General features: G+C 48.6%; 1 protein-coding gene across 1 annotated transcript; it reads left to right on the top strand.

The window, feature by feature from the left end:
• The first annotated feature begins 133 nt into the window (after positions 1-133).
• On the top strand, positions 134-1,593 carry LOC147973241 (protein ANTAGONIST OF LIKE HETEROCHROMATIN PROTEIN 1-like). The gene is made up of 2 exons (XM_087521991.1): positions 134-899; positions 976-1,593. Exons 1-2 carry the CDS (start codon positions 179-181, stop codon positions 1,446-1,448), a joined length of 1,194 nt encoding a protein of 397 aa, XP_087378117.1. The 5' UTR covers positions 134-178; the 3' UTR covers positions 1,449-1,593.
• Positions 1,594-21,722: the final 20,129 nt, after the last annotated feature.

The following is a 21,722-nucleotide window of genomic DNA, read 5'->3' as shown; positions in this document are numbered from 1 at the left end:
TGTTGTTGAACCTACTATTTGCTTTTTATGAATGCATTGTGGAACCATCTTTTATGTTCATATTCTTGATCCAATTGGTGCTGACTTGTGTTTCATATGTTGACGGTTGTTTATTTGCAGATGTCATCGGATAGTGAAATTAAGTGATGATGACACTAATTATGAAAGAAAGAAAGCTATGGTTCTTCAATATCAACATGATATGATCATGCTTTATTCAGGTGTGTCATCCATAGTTGGGAGGTATTGTAAAAGTTGGGTCATGAAGGCCGATCCTAGGACATCTAGGTTGAGTGGATTTGAATGGTTGCGGGAGACTATTGGTACACCCGGGGAGACGTATACAATGTTGAGAATGAATGCAAATGTGTTCTTTGATCTTCATGACAAGTTGGTGGCGGAGTATGGCCTCAAAGAAACATGCTTTGTTACGACTTATGAGTCTCTTGCTATGTTCTTGTGGACATTGGGGGGGGGGGGTGAATCAAACAGGAGAATCCAAAACCGTTTCAAACATGGAGCAGATACAGTGCACCGTAAGTTCCATGAGGTTCTACAATGTGTGGTCAAGATGTCATCTCACTACATTAGGCCTCAAGACCCAAATTTTCACATCGTCCATGATAGGATTAAGCGTGACAAAAGGGCTTACCCTCATCTCAAAGATTGCATTGGTGCAATAGATGGGACACATATTAGGGCTTCTATTCCGGAAGGACCTTCAAAAATAAGGTACATAGGAAGAACCGGTGCAACAACACAAAATGTGATGGCAGTATGTGACTTTGATATGCATTTCACCTACGCTTCAATTGGACAACCGGGTTCTATGCATGATACAAGTGTGCTATTCCATGCAATTGAAAATGACAAGGACACATTCCCACATCCTCCGAAGGGTTAGTATTTCTTGTTATTGCAACTTATGTAACATATCCTCGAACTCACAATCATGTTTGTTTTTGCTTTGTGTAGGCAAGTATTACCTTGTAGATGCCGGTTATCCTAATCGAGATGGCTATCTAACACCGTACAAAGGAGAACGCTATCACGTCCCCGACTTCCAGAGAGGTGCACCTCCAACTACTCCTGTAGAGAAGTTCAACCGGATCCACTCCTCCAAGCGCAATAGCATAGAGAGAACCTTTGGTGTGTGGAAGATGAAATGGCAAATCTTGCTCAAGATGCCAAACTACTCGATTAGCACACAAAAAATGATTATTGCGGCTACCATGACACTACACAACTACGTTCGTCTCCATGACAAAGAGGATCTTCATTTTCTTCGGTGTGAGAGGGATCCGGATTATGTTCCAACTATTCCGGAGAGATACAAGAAGTATGTCATTCCTCCAAATGCATCGGATGTTTCAACACCGGCGGAAAGTGGTCCTAACATGGATTTGTTTAGACACGAACTAGCTACCGCCATTGCTCTAAGTTGGTGAAGTAATCATGCATGTTCATGTCTTTAGATGTGTGACCATTTTGATTTGCAAACTTTATATGCAAATTGACACAGTATGTTCTTGAAGCTTTTGTTGTATGACACATGAAAAAACGAGTCATTCATCTTTATTATAACTTGTCTTAACTGGGAATATTTGTGATATTATGAAAAATACTTATGTGTTGTACTTTGAACACTACAGTTCCTAAAATAGCTCTCTGGATATCTCTCTGTACACTATCTGTACAGCCACAAAGTCTCAGGAAATTGCTCCTCTAAAAATGGATAAGGATAGAAATACATTTGTGCTATATTTTGAACACTACAGTTATAAAAAAAGCTCTCTGGATAGCTCTCTGTACAGCCACAAAATCGCAGGAAATTGCACCTCGAAAAAAAAAGGATAGAAATCAGCCCAGCCATCCTTTCTCTATCTCCATGTACGCCTGTGGGCTGCACTTTGCCCCGCAATGGGCTGTTCCCAGCCAGCCTGAGCTGGGATGAGCAGGCCTGCAGGCCCACTAGCTGGGCTGAAACCCTGCTGGAGCGACTTGCGAGCGCTCGAGAAGCTCTTTTGCTGCCGAACGAATTCCAAGCGCCAGGTGAAGTGAGAAGCCAAGTTCAGAAGCTGAATCAGAGAAGTTTTAGAGAAGTGGAGAACAGGCCCTAACAAACCACATCCAAATGATCATCTTAGTTAGTCACCGGACAAGTTCTTTCACCGGCACAACTGTAGGCGTCCGCGTCTGAAGGAGAGTCTTTGTCGTCCGACGAGGAGGTGCAACTGTCACCGTTGTCGTTGTCGGAGTCGGAGAGGATGATGAGCCCCTTCATCCGACGGACCGCCCGGTCCTGCTCCCGCTTCAGCTTGGCGACCCGAGCCGCCTCCGCCGTTGCCTTCTTCGCCTCGCGTTCCGACTGCTCAATAGCAAGCCGGAGCGCCTTGACGTTCTTTCATCGGAGACGGCGAGCGTCCGTCTTCGCAACCGTTAGGGAACGGCGGTAGACTCATGCGAGGAGCCGCCTGACCTTGTCAGGGTCCTCCATCCCGCGGCGGCGGCGCACGGACTGCTCCGCTGCGTCCCTTTCTCGTGCACGCTGCCTCTCGCGGCGTGTGCCTTCGATTCCGGAGTGCGCGTGCGGGTCGGCGGCGTGCGGACTGCTCCGCCGCGTCCCTCTCTCGTGCACGCTGCCTCTCGTGGCACGCGCCTCAGATTTCGGAGTGCGCGTGCGGGTCGGCGTCGCGGGCACTAGCTCTGACCGCTGCCCGTGAGGAGGAGCAGCCGGCGAGGAATGGAGATGGCGCTGGGGCGGTGCGGACTGCGTTCTCCTGGTGTCGCTGCGCGCGGGCCGGGAGGGTCCAGCTTCGGCATCCGCGCTGCGCCGCCGAACTGGCGCCGGTCTCCACCTTGGACCGCTCCAGCGCAATGCAGAGGGCCATCTCCTCCTCATAGTTGAGCTCGGAGCCGGAGTCGCCGTCGGAGCTGGGCATCATAGTGGATGGGATCGGAATTGGAGAGGGAGAGGAGAGGACGGAGCGAGAGAGAGTGAGCTAGGGTTCGCAGCGAGGCGCACGGATTGGGGCTTTTGTGGGTAGCTATAGCGTCGGTGGTGGACCGGGCCTATCAGGCGGACGCGCCCGGGCCTCCCCATATCCGCCATGTATTTGGGCTGGATAATGAGAGGTGCTGGTCAGCCTAGGCGTTTGACCACGGCTTGAGAGGTCCGGTTGGGTCGTATTTTTTCTACCGGTCAGTGATCAGATAACCTGTCTGAATATTTGAGACGGGTATGAAAGGTCCAGATGCGGATGCTCTAAGATATTGACCATCGACTAACCACCAGAATGTGAACTGAGCCAAGGTCAGATGGTTAGGTTCACCCACCAGGCCACCGGGATGCTAAATGAGGGAGTAGTACATGTTTGATGCGTCTGTATCTTTAATATGGTTTATTTTACGGTCAATTACTTAAGCATTCCATGGCTGCATTCACTAGCTATTGTCACGCAGAGCAGAGCACTGCTTTGCTGTATGTATAATTGTTAAAAGCTCGAGTTCTGTAGCTGGAAGGAGGAGAGTTTCATGTAACTTGGTCTAAATTTTATGTCATAAGAACTATGTCGGGTTTTATATGTCGTGTTTTGCTGGAATGAGGAACTGCCGCAACAGTTGATGCTTTTAGACAGTGGTTCTGTGTACGAAGAAGTACGTGAATTTGAAGTGCTTTATGCGTGATTTCTGTTAGTTTTGCTTGTCTGAATCTGGTTTTTCATGTCCCTTTTTTACTTAAAACAAATGAAGGAACAATCATTCACCGACTTTCCCACATCTACAGACTACAGTGAACTTGTTGTTTCTCTTTATTTTTTTTGTTCTGTTTTTCTTTTTGGTGGGGAACATGGATTTTTTTTTCATGCCTATGTTTTGAATGGTTTGTTGGAATTGGACCTGTCCAAGAATCAGCTGACAGGAGATTTTCCAAGATGCCCAGAGGATGGTACATGGCTATCCATATCACATAGGGTCCCCATCACATATTATGTTCATTTTGGTTGTTTCTTGTCGATTCTAGTATCGAAGAATAACAAGTCATCAGGAAAATTCACAAATGTCCTCCGAAATGTCGCATCGTTTAAGTTTTCTAGACCTTTCTCGCAACATACTCCACATGGATGGATGAGAAAATGCCAAGCCTAGATGTCGGTTCCGCGATCAAACCAGTTTTGATCACCTTCCCAGGCAGTCCACAAATCTGTCCAGACTCCTCTACTTGAATGTGGCACATAACAACACATCAGGAAGCATACCTTCCTCTCTGGCGAGACTGAAAGAATCCGCAGGGAGCAAAAGTAATCTCATCAACGGCAGCATAATAACCGTCAAGAAAGACCGGGAGGGTCAATATTACCATTGTTCACAAATTCCGGAGGAAGTACTTTTGCTCGACGGACTTGAAAGAGATGTTCAAACGAGTCAAATCCAAGTGCCCATGAGGAAGATGAAGATGCACTTCCCAATGATACAATATCTTTCTTCCCTTTGTTCAGCAGGACTTTGAGGTCTGCAGTCCACGTGTAGTCGGCTTTTTGATCAGTTGTTTGACGAAGAGTTGTGTGCAAATGATTGTCATTAAGGCTGCCATGGTGAGAAACTTGAGAGGCCCCGCATTGTGAAGATTTTCTTGCACCGCACAACCTTATGGGGTTACTGAAGTGTTTTTTTTTCTGTGTAATAACATGATAAACGGAGAAGACTGTTAATGCCTCTGTATCTTTCACTTTGGCCTACTCCCTCTGCAAGCGATCTAAAACGTCTTATATTTGTGTATAGAGGAAGTATTTTAGAGAACGGTCAATTACTTATGCATTCAGTAGCTATATACTCCAGCATAATCTCTTACAGAGTAGAGCAGAGCACTGGTAGGCGGTTAGGAGTAGGTGTTAGTACTAACTGTCAAAAGAGGAGTCAAATTCTGTTGTCGCGGCCTGTTATCGCATGTCCTGTCCCGGCTAAGCAGTCACGGCATAAACCGGACCATTTGCCTGGATATATAGGTGCTTAATTCCCTGACCAGAAAAGTTGAAAGCCTACAAACCATGAAGAAACTGAGGACAAACCTACCCCCGTGGCTCCATCTCCATCACGCGCTCGCTCGCTCACTCACACCCAGCCACGTACGTGCAGGTTCTTACCGCCCGCCTTGTCGCCAAGCTTTGGCAAGAGGGTTTATGGCCTGGCCTAGACGAGCACGCGCGCGCTCCACGCCAGGCGCTAGAGCGCGACAGCGCAGCCGATCGAGCACGGACGCCGCGCCGCGCCGGCAGACGATCGACCGAGCGATAACTGTGCCCAGGCGTGTACTGCTACTGTATGTAATTACGTGCTCGCTCGCCGCTGATCTGTGCCAAGGGGGTTCGTGGCCGACACGGGAGCACACGCACATGCGCGCGCGCTCCACGCCAGGGGCTAGGGCACGCGGCGCTGGCGCTGGCGCGGACGACCGGGAGATAATTGCGGGGGGCCGGACGGCGGCGGCGCTGGTGGCGCGGCGACGACGGAGGCGGAGCCCATCGGCCATGTGCGCGCGCGCGCTCCACGCCAGGAGCTAGGGCGAGCGAGGCCCGGCACGCGGCGCTGGCACAGACCGGGAGATAACTCGGGGGTCCGGACGGCGGCGGCGCTGGTGGCGCGCGGCGACGTGCGCCCGTGCCCGTGGCCGCGAGGCACGCACGCGTGGACGTGGCGCCGTACGTGCGTCGCGAGGCCGACCGGTGGCGCGCGGTGGGTGCGTGCGTGGGCGTGGGCTCCGCGCAGGGCGCCGGCAGCGTCGCGGCCGCGCATTGACGCGCGCGTGTGGGCGTGCTGATCGGGTGAGCGACCGCGGGCCGGCAGGGCAGTAAAGGCGTGGGCATGCACGCGCCCGAGATAGCCAGAGCTGTACGTGCGTGCGATCGACTTGAATGGAATGGCTGGCCACCCGCGTAGTACACGTACTACGTATGTACAAGTGTGAAGTCTATTTTAAACTCCCAAGATTGTAGAGGAGTAATGCTACACGTACAAACAATTTACAAGGTTTTACAAAGAGGGTTAATTTGATTAGTCAATAGGTGGGGAGGCGGCCCATCCCCTCTGAAAATCATGGGGGGTTGGGGGGGGGGGGGAGGGGGGGGAGTTATTGCGTGTAACTCTTTGTATGTTTAGCATTATTGGATTGTAGAGTGCGACGTAAATTTGAGAGATGCTAGACTCACGGACTGGTTACGGGGTGATTATCATCGATTGGCTGAGAATTGGTTTAATGAGGCGGGCCCATCCGTGAAAATCAGGGGGCCAATTAGTGGAGGGGACGCGGGAGAGGTCCGTAATAGCCCATTGTTTTACTCCGTGCCTGTAGTATTATCGCGTAAATAAACCCTCACGTCTAAATCCCTAAAATCGATACCCTCTACTCGTAGATCCCCGTCAATCTAGACCCTGGATCCGTTTGGCGTATCAGGAAATAAATGATCCTGACCAGGATCTACCATTACTTTCACTGACTAGGTTGGCCCACCTGTTATATCTATCCTCTGTCCCAATCCTTTCAGATGTGTGTTCGGGTGTAGGCGGAGACGGCGCCACCTCGCGCCCAAGGTGGAGCGGGAGGACCACCACCAGAAGACAGGCACGTCTCCTCCGTACCGTGACTAGTCGGTGATGCACAAGCGGCAGTTGGCAGCCGTCTTCTTGCCGTCGGTGAGCTCCTTCGCGAGCATCTCACCACAGAAACGGAGGGGCAACTTGCACGTCTGCGCGGCAAAGCAGATGGGGGCGACACGGCTGGAGGAGCTGAGCGGCGAGAGCACCCCCGCGCCGGACAGGCCAAGTCCCTCGAGCACCAGCCATGTCGTGCGCCCCAGACTCAGGTCATCCCACACGGTCGCGCCCCGCTGTTGTTTCCCCGCTGCACGGGGACAAGCTGACGGGAAGGTTCCAGCTCACGAGCACGACGGAGCGGTCAGCGGCGTGTCGGTGTACAAAAGTAGGGGCTCTTCTTTTGACCCCTTTACTTGTGCACGGGCAGTCAGAGCCGCGCGCCACGGCCACACTTAGTAGGGTAGAGGAGGGAAGCCAGAAAGAAGCCAAAACACGAGGCAACCAAGGCAACGCCAAGACCAGAAGCACAGGAGAGCAAGAGGGCGAGGTAGACTGAAGGAAATATGCCCTAGAGGCAATAATAAAGTTATTAATTATTTCCTTATAATCATGATAAATGTTTATTATTCATGCTAGAATTGTATTAACCGAAAACATAATACATGTGTGAATACATAGACAAACAAAGTGTCACTAGTATGCCTCTACTTGACTAGCTCGTTAATCAAAGATGGTTATGTTTCCTAACCATGAACAATGAGTTGTTATTTGATTAACGAGGTCACATCATTAGTTGAATGATCTGATTGACATGACCCATTCCATTAGCTTAGCACCCGATCGTTTAGTGAGTTGCTATTGCTTTCTTCATGACTTATACATGTTCCTATGACTATGTGATTATGCAACTCCCGTTTGCCGGAGGAACACTTTGGGTGCTACCAAACGTCACAACGCGTTAGCCATAGTAGTAGAAGTAATAATTGGCGAGCAACTTCATGGAGACACAATGATGGAGATCATGGTGTCATGCCGGTGACAAGATGATCATGGAGCCCCAAGATGGAGATCAAAGGAGCTATGTGATATTGGCCATATCATGTCACTATTATTATTTGATTGCATGTGATGTTTATCATGTTTTTGCATCTTGTTTACTTAGAACGACGGTAGTAAATAAGATGATCCCTCATAATAATTTCAAGAAAGTGTTCCCCCTAATTGTGCACCATTGCGACAGTTCGTTGTTTCGAAGCACCACGTGATGATCGGGTGTGATAGATTCTAACGTTCACATACAACGGGTGTAAGACAGATTTACACATGCAAACACTTAGGTTGACTTGACGAGCCTAGCATGTGTATAGACATGGCCTCGGAACACAGAAGACCGAAAGGTCGAGCATGAGTCGTATAGAAGATACGATCAACATGAAGATGTTCACCGACGTTGACTAGTCCGTCTCACGTGATGATCGGACACGGCCTAGTTGACTCGGATCATGTTATACTTAGATGACTAGAAGAGGGATGTCTATCTAAGTGGGAGTTCATTGAATAATTTGATTAGATGAACTTAATTATCATGAACTTAGTCTAAAATCTTTAAAATTTGTCTTGTAGATCAAATGGCCAACGTAGTCCTCAACTTCAACGCGTTCCTAGAGAAAATCAAGCTGAAAGACGATGGCAGCAACTATACGGACTGGGTTCGGAACCTGAGGATCATCCTCATAGCTGCCAAGAAAGATTATGTCCTACAAGCACCGCTAGGTGATCCACCCGTCCCACAGAACCAAGACGTTATGAACGCTTGGCAGACACGTGCTGATGACTACTCCCTCGTTCAGTGCGGCATGCTTTACAGCTTAGAGCCGGGGCTCCAAAAGCGTTTTGAGAGACATGGAGCATATGAGATGTTCGAAGAGCTGAAAATGGTTTTTCAAGCTCATGCCCGAATCGAGAGATATGAGGTCTCCGACAAATTCTTCAGCTGTAAGATGGAGGAAAATAGTTCTGTCAGTGAGCACATACTCACTATGTCTGGGTTACATAACCGCTTGACACAGCTGGGAGTTAATGTCCCGGATGACGCGGTCATTGACAGAATCCTCCAGTCGCTTCCACCAAGCTACAAGAGCTTTGTGATGAACTTCAATATGCAGGGGATGGAAAAGACCATTCCTGAAGTATTTGCTATGCTGAAATCAGCAGAGGTAGAAGTCAAGAAGGAACATCAAGTGTTGATGGTCAATAAAACCACTAAGTTCAAGAAGGGCAAGTGTAAAAAGAACTCCAAGAAGGACGGCAAGGAAGTTGTCGCGCCTGGCAAGAAAGCTGCCGGGAAGAAGCCAAAGAATGGACCCAAGCCCGAGACTGAGTGCTTTTATTGCAAGGGAAGTGGTCACTGGAAGCGGAACTGCCCCAAATACTTAGCGGACAAGAAGGCCGGCAAAACAAAAGGTATATGTGATATACATGTAATTGATGTGTACCTTACCAGTACTCGTAGTAGCTCTTGGGTATTTGATACCAGTGCAGTTGCTTACATTTGTAACTCAAAGCAGGAGCTGCGGAATAAGCGGAGACTGGCGAAGGACGAGGTGACGATGCGCGTCGGGAATGGTTCCAAGGTCGATGTGATCGCCGTCGGCACGCTGCCTCTACATTTACCTACGGGATTAGTTTTGAACCTCAATAATTGTTATTTAGTGCCAGCTTTGAGCATGAACATTGTATCGGGATATCGTTTAATTCGAGATGGCTACTCATTTAAATCCGAGAATAATGGTTGTTCCATTTATATGAGAGATATGTTTTATGGTCATGCTCCTATGGTGAATGGTTTATTCTTAATGAATCTCGAGCGTAATGCTACACATATGCATAATGTGAGTACCAAAAGATGTAAGGTTGATAATGATAGTCCCACATACTTGTGGCACTGCCGCCTTGGTCACATAGGTGTCAAACGCATGAAGAAGCTCCATGCAGATGGACTGTTAGAGTCTCTTGATTATGAATCATTTGACACGTGCGAACCATGCCTCATGGGTAAAATGACCAAGACTCCGTTCTCAGGAACAATGGAGCGAGCAACCAACTTATTGGAAATCATACATACTGATGTGTGCGGTCCAATGAGTGTTGAGGCTCGCGGTGGCTATCGTTATGTTCTCACCCTCACTGATGACTTGAGTAGATATGGGTATGTCTACTTAATGAAACACAAGTCTGAAACCTTTGAAAAGTTCAAGGAATTTCAGAGTGAAGTTGAGAATCAATGTGACAGGAAAATCAAGTTTCTACGATCAGATCGTGGAGGAGAATACTTGAGTCACGAATTTGGCACACACTTAAGAAAATGTGGAATAGTTTCACAACTCACGCCGCCTGGAACACCTCAGCGTAATGGTGTGTCCGAACATCGTAATCGCACTCTATTAGATATGGTGCGATCTATGATGTCTCTTACCGATTTACCGCTATCTTTTTGGGGCTATGCTTTAGAGACTGCCACATTCACTTTAAATAGGGCTCCGTCGAAATCCATTGAGACGACACCGTTTGAATTATGGTTTGGTAAGAAACCTAAGTTGTCGTTTCTAAAAGTTTGGGGATGCGATGCTTATGTCAAGAAACTTCAACCTGAAAAGTTCGAACCCAAGTCGAAAAAATGCGTCTTCATAGGATACCCTAAAGAAACTGTTGGGTATACCTTCTACCTCAGATCCGAAGGCAAGATCTTTGTTGCCAAGAATGGATCCTTTCTAGAGAAGGAGTTTCTCTCGAAAGAAGTAAGTGGGAGGAAAGTAGAACTTGATGAAGTATTGCCTCTTGAACCAGAAAATGGCGCAACTCAAGAAAATGTTCCTGAGGTGCCTGCACCGACTAGAGAGGAAGTTAATGATAATGATCAAGATACTTCTGATCGAGCTCCTACTGAAATTCGAAGGTCCACAAGGACACGTTCCGCACCAGAGTGGTACGGCAACCCTGTCTTGGAAATCATGTTGTTAGACAATGGTGAACCTTCGAACTATGAAGAAGCGATGGCGGGCCCGGATTCCGACAAATGGCTAGAAGCCATGAAATCCGAGATAGGATCCATGTATGAAAACGAAGTATGGACTTTGACTGACTTGCCCGTTGAACGGCAAGCCATAGAAAATAAATGGATCTTTAAGAAGAAGATGGACGCGGATGGTAATGTGACCATCTATAAAGCTCGGCTTGTCGCTAAGGGTTATCGACAAGTTCAAGGGGTTGACTACAATGAGACTTTCTCACCGGTAGCGAAGCTAAAGTCCGTCCGAATCATGTTAGCAATTGCCGCATTCTACGATTATGAGATATGGCAAATGGACGTCAAAACGGCATTCCTTAATGGTTTCCTTAAGGAAGAATTGTATATGATGCAGCCGGAAGGTTTTGTCGATCCTAAGAATGCTGACAAAGTGTGCAAGCTCCAACGCTTGATTTATGGGCTGGTGCAAGCATCTCGGAGTTGGAACATTCTCTTTGATGAGATGATCAAAGCGTTTGGGTTTACACAGACTTATGGAGAAGCCTGTGTTTACAAGAAAGTGAGTGGGAGCTCTGTAGCATTTCTCATATTATATGTAGATGACATACTTTTGATGGGAAATGATATAGAACTCTTGGACAGCGTCAAGGCCTACTTGAATAAGAGTTTTTCAATGAAGGACCTTGGTGAAGCTGCTTATATATTAGGCATCAAGATCTATAGATATAGATCAAGACTCCTCATAGGTCTTTCACAAAGCACATACCTTGATAAGATATTGAAGAAGTTCAATATGGATCAATCTAAGAAGGGGTTCTTGCCTGTGTTACAAGGTATGAAATTGAGCTCAGCTCAATGTCCGACCACGGCAGAACATATAGAAGAGATGAGTGTCATCCCCTATGCCTCAGCCATAGGTTCTATTATGTATGCCATGCTGTGTACCAGACCTGATGTAAACCTTGTCGTAAGTTTGGTAGGAAGGTACCAAAGTAATCCTGGCAAGGAACACTGGACAGCGGTCAAGAATATCCTGAAGTACCTGAAAAGGACTAAGGAAATGTTTCTCGTTTATGGAGGTGACGAAGAGCTCGTCGTAAAGGGTTACGTCGACGCTAGCTTCGACACAGATCTGGATGACTCTAAGTCACAGACCGGATACGTGTATATTTTGAATGGTGGGGCAGTAAGCTGGTGCAGTTGCAAGCAGAGCGTCGTGGCGGGATCTACATGTGAAGCGGAGTACATGGCAGCCTCGGAGGCAGCACATGAAGCAATATGGGTGAAGGAGTTCATCACCGACCTAGGAGTCATACCCAATGCATCGGAGCCAATCAAACTCTTCTGTGACAACACTGGAGCTATTGCTCTTGCCAAGGAGCCCAGGTTTCACAAGAAGACAAGGCACATCAAGCGTCGCTTCAACTCCATTCGTGAAAATGTTCAAGATGGAGACATAGATATTTGTAAAGTGCATACGGACCTGAATGTAGCAGATCCGTGGACTAAACCTCTCCCTAGGGCAAAACATGATCAACACCAGAATTCCATGGGTGTTCGATTCATCACAATGTAACTAGATTATTGACTCTAGTGAAAGTAGGAGACTGTTGGAAATATTCCCTAGAGGCAATAATAAAAGCATTATTATTATATTTCCTTGTTCATGATAATTGTCTTTATTCATGCTATAATTGTATTATCCGGAAATCGTAATACATGTGTGAATAACAGACACCAACATGTCCCTAGTAAGCCTCTAGTTGACTAGCTCGTTGATCAACAGATAGTCATGGTTTCCTGACTATGGACATTGGATGTCATTGATAACGAGATCACATCATTAGGAGAATGATGTGATGGACAAGACCCAATCCTAAACATACCTTAAAGATCGTATAGTTTGTTTGCTAGAGTTTTTCCAATGTCAAGTATCCTTTCCTTAGACCATGAGATCGTGTAACTCCCGGATACCGTAGGAAGTGCTTTGGGTATACCAAACGTCACAACGTAACTGGGTGACTATAAAGGTATGCTACGGGTATCTCCGAAAGTGTCTGTTGGGTTGACACGGATCAAGACTGGGATTTGTCACTCCGTATGACGGAGAGGTATCACTGGGCCCACTCGGTAATGCATCATCATTATGAGCTCAAAGTGACCAAGTGTCTGGTCACGGGATCATGCATTACGGTACGAGTAAAGTGACTTGCCGGTAACGAGATTGAACGAGGTATTGGGATACCGACGATCGAATCTCGGGCAAGTAACATACCGATTGACAAAGGGAATTGTATACGGGGTTGCTTGAATCCTCGACATCGTGGTTCATCCGATGAGATCATCGAGGAGCATGTGGGAGCCAACATGGGTATCCAGATCCCGCTGTTGGTTATTGACCGGAGAGTCGTCTCGGTCATGTCTACATGTCTCCCGAACCCGTAGGGTCTACACACTTAAGGTTCGGTGACGCTAGGGTTGTAGGGATATGTATATGCAGTAACCCGAATGTTGTTCGGAGTCCCGGATGAGATCCCGGACATCACGAGGAGTTCCGGAATGGTCCGGAGGTAAAGATTTATATATGGGAAGTCCTGTTTCGGCCATCGGGACAAGTTTCGGGGTCATCGGTATTGTACCGGGACCACCGGAAGGGTCCCGGGGGTCCACCGGGTGGGGCCACCTGTCTCGGGGGGCCACATGGGCTGTAGGGGGTGCGCCTTGGCCTACATGGGCCAAGGGCACCAGCCCCAAGAGGCCCATGCACCTAGGGTTTCAAGGAGGAAGAGTCCTAGGAGGGGAAGGCACCTCCTAGGTGCCTTGGGGGGGAGGGAAACCTCCCTTGGCCGCCGCCCCCCTAGGAGATTGGATCTCCTAGGGCCGGCGCCCCCCCTTGGCCCTCCTATATATAGTGGGGGAGGGAGGGCTTTTCATCCACGCCTTTGGTTGCCTCCTTCTCCCTCTCCAACACCTCCTCCTCCTCCATAGTGCTTGGCGAAGCCCTGACGGAGTACTGTAGCTCCATCACCACCACGCCGTTGTGCTGCTGCTGGAGCCATCTTCCTCAACCTCTCCTTCCCTCTTGCTGGATCAAGAAGAAGGAGACGTTACGCTGACCGTACGTGTGTTGAACACGGAGGTGCCGTCCGTTCGGTGCTAGGATCTCCGGTGATTTGGATCACGTCGTGTTCGACTACCTCATCCCCGTTCTTTGAACGCTTCCGCTCTCGATCTACAAAGGTATGTAGATGCATCCGATCACTCGTTGCTAGATGAACTCATAGATGGATCTTGGTGAAACCGTAAATTTTTTTTTGTTTTCTGCAACGTTCCCCAACAGTTATCTTATTTACACATGCAGGCTAATCAAGCTCGTTAATAGTTTGTCTTCCCTCGTCTTAGCAAGTGTCTCAAGCTCGTTAGTAACTACCACATCGTCCTGTCTTGCTTTTTTTTGAAAAGGGTCGTCCTGTCTTGCTTTGACCTACCCTGTGATTTACTCAATCGTGCAAATACATACATTTGGGTGTTAGCAAGTACAAGCTCATACGACCAACTGCTAGCAACAGCTAGGTTGCCAAACGATCGGGGTGCAGGATTTTTGTGTGGCGCTAAAATCATTCAAGGACCAAGCTTGATGTATCATCTACACCCCGCCAACCCACAAGACAAAGCATCTAAACATGAGTAAATGGATTCTTTTAACCATTCATCGTAAAAAACATTTAGTGTTGTTCCTTATGCGCGGGGAACAATATGTGTGGTGTTAAAATCATTCATGGGCAGGGAATGGGGAGGAAGGGTGGAGAGGGAGGAAGGAGGAAGGAGGAGAGGTACCTGAGCGGGCGCAGCCGGTCGCCGGAGGGGTCGGGGTTGGGGTCGGGGTCGGCGGCGGCGGTGTTGAAGGGATGCAGGGATGCCTTGGTTGGTCGTGGGGAGGCCGGCGGCTGCGGTCGTCGTCCTGCACCCCATGCCCGGGCTAAGGTAGAGGCGGCGCAGGGCAAGGGCCGACGCGGGGAGGCTGTCGGCGACGGCGGCGGCGACGCGGGGAGGATGCAGGGATGCCTCGGTTGGTCGTGGGGAGGCTGTCGGCGACGCGGGGAGCTGCAGTGGTGGGGGGCGCGGGGGCGGCGGCGTCGTGGGTCGGGGGTCGGGATAGAGAATGGGGAGGAAGTGGATCTGGCGAGAGGGAGGGAGGAAGGGTTCGGGCGAGTTAGAGCTAGGGGGGAAGATTACTAATGGCGCACTACCCGAGCGGTGCGCCATTAGAATTTTTTTTAGATAGCAATGACGCACTACACGAGCGGTGCGCCATTAGAATGTTTTTTAGATAGAAATGGCGCACTCCCAAGCGGTGCGCCATTAGTATGTTTATTATTATTATTATTTGTTGCTATTTTTAATATATTTTTATAAAAACAGTAATATTTTTTTATAAAAACTGTAATAATTTTTTATGAATATTAAAAAATATTATCAAATTTGTTATTTGAAAATATCATCAAATGGGGGTGCTCGGCGGCGGTGGGTCGTTGGCAGCGGTGGAGCGGAGGAGGGTGCGGGGGGTGCTCGGCGGCGGTGGGGCGGAGGAGGGTGCGGGGGGTGCTCGGCGGCGGTGGAGCGGGCCGGGGAGGGTGCGGTGGGTCGGCGGCGGCGGTGGAGTGGGGGAGGGTGCGGTGGGTCGTCGGCGGCGGTGGAGCTAGCGGGGGAGGGTGCGGGGGGATCGAGATCGAGATGCAACAAAGTAGCTGGTCCCAGATTACTAATGGCGCACCACAGACAAATGTGCCATTAGTAACCCTTGTTACTAATGGTGCATCAGCTTGAGGTGCGCCATTAGTAGTTTTGCAAAAAAGAAAAAAAATAGTGGCGCACTGTGTAGGAGGTGCGCCATTACTAGTTAAACTAGTAATGGCGCACTACCCCCTGATGCGCCATTACTCCCTGGTGCGCCATTAGAATTTTTGGAGAAAAAAATTATTACTAATGGCACACCGTGGGTCTGGTGCGCCATTAGTGTCTACCACACTAATGGCGCACCACATGTCTGGTGCGCCATTAGTGGCCATATCATCTATAGCCCTTTTCCTAGTAGTGGCTGCTCCGCCGACAGGTTGCGGTAAGGGGAATCCTTGTGCCTCGACTCCGACTAGTAGATAGGTTAGGATTTTATTCCTCGCATTGGCGGCGTTCTGATAGATGACGGCGCTTCATCTTCAAGTCAGACCTCCGGGCTTCGATATTTCTCAAGTTTGTTCGTCGGGATGGATTAGACAAAACTCCGGCGTAGATTCCTAACAAATCCTCGAGGCGACTAAGATTGGGGTTTTCTCATCATGCGTACACGATAGCGAATTTTGGTGCCATTTTCTTTAGAGTGACTCAAGTGTTCATTGGCGACGACTGCGGCTTCGGGGCGCTGATTCTTGGGGACCCCTGCATGAAGACTTCTTGGTTGTCATCGACAAGGTCAACCTGGCTCCAGTATGGAAGCGACGATAATAGCACATGGGCGACTCGTTTCGGCACGTTAGTGGTCGTTCTGTGCTACAGGGACTTTGATGTAACTTTTATTATGTTTGGATTGCTTTTGTACTTCCGATGAACCTTTTATAATAGTTCTGAGCCTTATTCAAAAGAATATACAAATGCCCGATTACAAAAACCGGATTAAAACTTGTCACATTGCCTCGGCCAGTGCATCACACACAACCGCCGCCTCCTATCTCAAAAAAGAGATTAGGGTTCCTCTGCCTTTCATCGGCATCGTCGCCAGTCCGTCTCGTCTCTGGTGACTTTAAGGCCATGGGGTGCAGTGGATCCCGACCTTTGGGGGTGGGAGGGCTTTCGTTTTATATATATATATTTAAGTTTTGTTGGGGCTTATGTCTTGCTCAGGAAGACGAGATGGCGACAGCCTTCTGAAGATGGAATAAGGTTCTCTCTGTCTAGCCCCTGTCCTATTGGCGCGTCTAGCTTCATCAGTGAGCATGTGGAGGTGTATCTCCAATAGATCTGTCTCTGATGGATCTGCTCGGATCGGGTCGTCGTTCGTCTATGTTCGCATGTCTTCAGATTGAATCATTTCGATCTACGCTATTCTTCATCGACGACGGTTGCTACTATGGTGCGCTCGTCCTATGGAGCCTTAGCACGACGACATCCTGACTGTCTACTACAACAAGTTTTGTCCGGCTCCGGCGAGGGAGGAGCGATAAACGGCGACGCACCTTCGGCTCGCTTCAGTGTTTGTAGTTATCGCGGGGCGGTCTACGGATCTAAATGTAATGTTTACTTTTTCTGTTGTTCGTTGTACTGACATGATTAAAGATGAATAGACCAGAAAAAATTTGTAAAAAAAAAACTTGTCACATTGCCCAAAGAAAAGAATTAGACCTGCGACTGTCACACTTGCCCTCACTCCCAAGTGCGCACTGGTAGTATGGCCTGCGCCAAGTGGACTCGCGGCCTGGCCTACACGCGCGCGTCGCGACACAGGAGCACACACACATGTCTTCGCACCGCGTGCGCGCTCCACGCCAGAAGCCAGAGCGCGCGCTGCCATGCCAGCGTGGCCAGCTACGCGGCGCTGGCGCAGACGAGAAGACCGAGCGAGGGCCCCGACGGCGGCGGCGCTGGTGGCACGCGACGACGCCGGAATCGCGGCGCCGCTGGTGGCGCGCGCCTATCTTTCCTCGGTGGACTTGAATCTCTCCGGCAACCAGCTAGCTAGATGGAACGCCTACAACAGTTTGTTCCTACAAATAGTCTATCGGGAAGAATCCCCTCGGGGAGGCAGCTACAGACACTCCCTCAACGACCCTCAAATCGAAGTGCCCATGAAGAACATGAAGATGCATCATCCCCTGATGCAACGTCTTTGCTCCTTGGCATAAGCGTGGGGGTATGTGGTGGGCCTGTGGACGTGTTTTGCATCCTTGTGTTCAACAGAACTTGGTCGTTATTAAGGCCGCCATGGCAAGGAACTTCAGAGACGAGGCATTCTGAAAGTTTTCTTGCACTGCACAACCATTGGATTATATGGTCTTGTGTGCACGTATATGGTTTCGTAAATGTTATGTTATGTGCAATAATAGGATACAGAGATAACATGTTTAATGAGTTTGTATCTTTAATGTGGTTTATTTTACGTCAATTACTTAAGCATTCCGTGACTGCATTCACTGTCTATTCTAGCTTGCAGAGCGGAGCACCGCTAGCTGTATAATTGTTAAAAGTGCAAGTTCTGTATCTGGAAGGATGTAATAGCATTTCATATTATGGGACGGAGGGAGTATGTCTTAGGAACTATGTCTAGTTTTGTGCGGTGTTTTGGTGGCACAGCACTCTGGTGCTTTTCAACAGTGGTTCCGTGTATGAAGAAGTAAGCGAATTTTAAGTGCTTTATGTGTGATTTCTGTTAGTTTTGCCTGTCCGAGTCTGTTTTTTCATGTCCTGTTTTTTTTGTGTCCTGTTTTTTCCTGCCCATGTTTTGAATGGTTTGTTCGAATTGGATCTGTAGTTCCGTGTATGAAGAAGTAAGGGAGTTTCAAGTACTTTATGGGTGATTTCTGTTAGTTTTGCATGTCTGAATCTGTTTTTTCATGTCCCTTTTTTGCCTAAAACAAATGAAGGAACAATCATTCACCAACTTTTCGCACATCTACAGACTACAGTGAACTTGTTGTTTCTCTATGTTTCTTCTGTCCTGGTTTTTTTTGGGAGGGGAACATGGGATTTTTTTTTCTTTCATACTCATGTTTTGAATGGATTGTCGGAATTGGATCTGTCCAACAATCAGTTGACATGAGATTTTTCCAAGATGCCCACAGGATAGTACATGGCTATCCATATCACAGAGGGTCCCCATCACATATTGTGTTCGGTTTGGTTGTTTCTTGTCGATTCTAGTATAGAAGAATAACAAGTCGTCATGTAAATACCAAGTTTTCCTCCAAAATGTCTCGTCTTCAAGTTTTCTTGACCTTTCTCGCAACATGCTCTACATGGATGGGTGAGAAAATGCAAAGCCTAGACGTCGGTTCTGCGATCAGAAATGTTTTGATCACCTTCCCAAGCAGTCCACAAGTCTGTCCAGACTCCATTACTTGGGTGTGGCACATAACATCACATCAGGAAGCATATCTACCTCTCTGGCGAGACTGAAAGCTATGACAGTGGAATCCACAGGGAGCAAAAGTAATTTCAGCGAGGACAGCATAATAACCATCACGAAAGACCAGGAGCGTCAATAGTGCCATTGTTCACAAATCGAATTGTGTTGATTGACATATTCCGAAGGAAGTACTTTTGCTCGATGAACTTGAAAGAGCTGTTCAAACGGATCAAATCCAAGTGCCCATGAGGAAGACGAAGATGTATCTCCCAATGATACGATATCTTTCTTCCTTGGGATAAGCAAGGGGTATGATGGGCCTGTTGGACAGTGTTGTGCGTCCTTTTGTTCAGGATAGCTTAGAGGTCTGCAGTGGGCCGACCGGGAGCCAATCGGCCACCAGTAGGATGTCTGGATCCAATCGGCTAGCAGTAGGCCGACTGAGTATTATTTAAAAAATATATAATTACAGCGTAATATTTCTGAAATTTAATAAAAAATATATTGTTTCTAAAAATAATCGTTTCTTTTTAGTCTGCATATAAGATTTGTCAAAGTCAAACTTTGCAAAGTTTGATCAACATTTTAGAAACAAATATCAACATCTATACAATACTAAAGCTATATAGTATCAAAATTAATTTCTTGATGCATCTAACAATATTGGTTTCATATTGTGAATTTTGCTATTTTTTTTATAAACTTAGTTAAAGTTAACAAAGTTTGACTTTGACCAAATCATATAGGCAAACTAAAAAAATGGAGAGGTAGTACCAACTGTTAAAAATGACTCAAATTCTGTTGTCGCCGGTCCTGTCCCGGTTCATCAGTCAGCATAAACCGGACGATTTGCCTGGATATATAGCCGTGGTGTTTAATTAATTCCATGACAAGAAAAGTTGAAAGCCTGCAAACCAAGGAGAAACTGAGGATAAACCTACCACCGTGGTTCCATCTCCACCATGCGCTCGCTCGCCCACTCACACCAAGCCACGTACGTGCAGGTTCTTACCGGCTTGTCGCCGAGCTTTGGCAAGAGGGTTTATAGCCTAGCGTAGACGCGCACGCGCGCGCTCCACGCCATGAGCTAGAGCGCAACACCGCAGCCGATTACGGACACAGCGCCGGCAGACGATCGACCGAGCGTTAACGGTGCCCAGGCGTGCACTGTTACTAATGTAATCATGCGCTCGCTCGTCGCCGAGCTGCGCCAAGGGCAAGGGGGTTCGTGGCCGACACGGGAGCACACGCACATGCGCGCGCGCTCCACGCCAGGGGCTAGGGCACGCGGCGCTGGCGCTGGCGCGGACGACCGGGAGATAATTGCAGGGGGGCGGACGGCGGCGGCGCTGGTGCTGGTGGCGCGACGACGACGGAGGCGGAGCCCATCGGCCATGTGCGCGCGCGCTCCACGCCAGGAGCTAGGGCGAGCGAGGCCCGGCACGCGGCGCTGGCACAGACCGGGAGATAACTCGCTGGTGGCGCCCGGCGACGTCGACGTGCGCCCGTGCCCGTGGCCGCGAGGCACGCACGCACGCACGCGGGCGCCGTACGTGCGCCCGCGAGGCTGATGGCGCGAGGTGGGTGCCGGCAACGTCGCGGCCGCGCATTGACGCGCGCGTACGTGTGGGCGTGTTGATTCGGCGAGCGACCGCGGCCCGGCAAGGCCAGTAAAGACGACGTACGTGGGCATGCATGCACACGCCCCAACTAGCCAGAGCTGTACGCCCGTGCGATCGACGTGAATGCATGTCCACCTGCGTACTATGTACTCGCTCCGTTTCTAAATATTTGTATTTTTAGAAATTTTAACAAATGACTACATACAAAGCAAACCGAGTGAATCTACACTTTAAAATATGTCTATATACATCCGTATGTGGTAGTCTATTTAACATCTTTAAAAAGACAAATATTTAGAAACGAAGGAAGTACGTATGTAACTGTATCAGCGCACGTAGTATGTACGTACGGGACTGGTGTACGCCAAATCATCCCTAGCCCCCTTTGACCGCTTGCTTGTATAGGATCGACGTGAATGTCTGGCTACCTGCGCAGTACATATGTAACTGTATTTGTACTAAAACCACGACGAGTGATTTAAAATGAAAAAAGTATGTATGTATGTACGCGCGGGACTTGTTCCGTGCGTGCCTGGCGGAAGGACCACTCACGTATGTACGTGTGCGTGGGCTTCATGCCCATGGAATTAGTCGCGGCCGATGCACGACACGCACACTGCGACTACATACATCACCATCGTAGTGGTACATGGAGAATTTTTGTGGTGTGTCGTCCGTACGGCGCAGGAATTGACATGGTTGTGCCTCGCGATCGGCACAAGTGTGCGTGTGTGTGGATGCTGTTTGTTTCTCTGCCACGCTTTCTTAGACCAGTAGTACTAGTCTCCACTTGCGATCAATTTCTTCGCCACGTCTTTCTAGCATGTCACCCTGGTTAGGACTAAGGGCATGTAAGTACATCCACGATGAGGAAACCCGGCACCTCAAACGCCCATGGACACGCCAGGGCATATCTGTAGACACTGACTGAGAGCATGCCTCATATTTGTATTTTGCATCTGCGTACGTATTTTATATCCGGCGTCTTATATCCATATTACATATGCAACGTTGATCTACTCTACGTGATCAAACAATGGACAAAAAAATCAGTTGCAAACGAACACAAGATCGGCTACAAAGGATATTAAGGACCCGTTCTGAATCTATCCAGCTTCAGGCTTCTGAAATTCTCGGAGTGAATCCGGCCCGAACGGTTTTCCGGAGAGAAGCTAGATTCTCGAAGCGTTACTGGGCCGTAGTGCAATTTGGTGGAGCGAGCTTTTCCCAGCTCCACGTTTTCCCGAAACAGAAGTTCCACTTATTTACGAGGAGAATGCCACCGCCAAGGAAAACGTTTCAGCCTTCTCTTCCTCGCTCGAACAGGTGTACCCATCCCACAGCGCACCATATCTCTTCCTCTCTC

The sequence above is a fragment of the Triticum urartu genome, chromosome 5A (genome assembly GCF_056163025.1).
Source record: "Triticum urartu cultivar PI428250 chromosome 5A, HENAU_Tu73, whole genome shotgun sequence".
Lineage (NCBI taxonomy): Eukaryota > Viridiplantae > Streptophyta > Magnoliopsida > Poales > Poaceae > Triticum > Triticum urartu.
The sequence above is the reverse complement of the archived record's forward strand: the minus strand, read 5'-3'. Positions and strand labels throughout refer to the sequence as shown.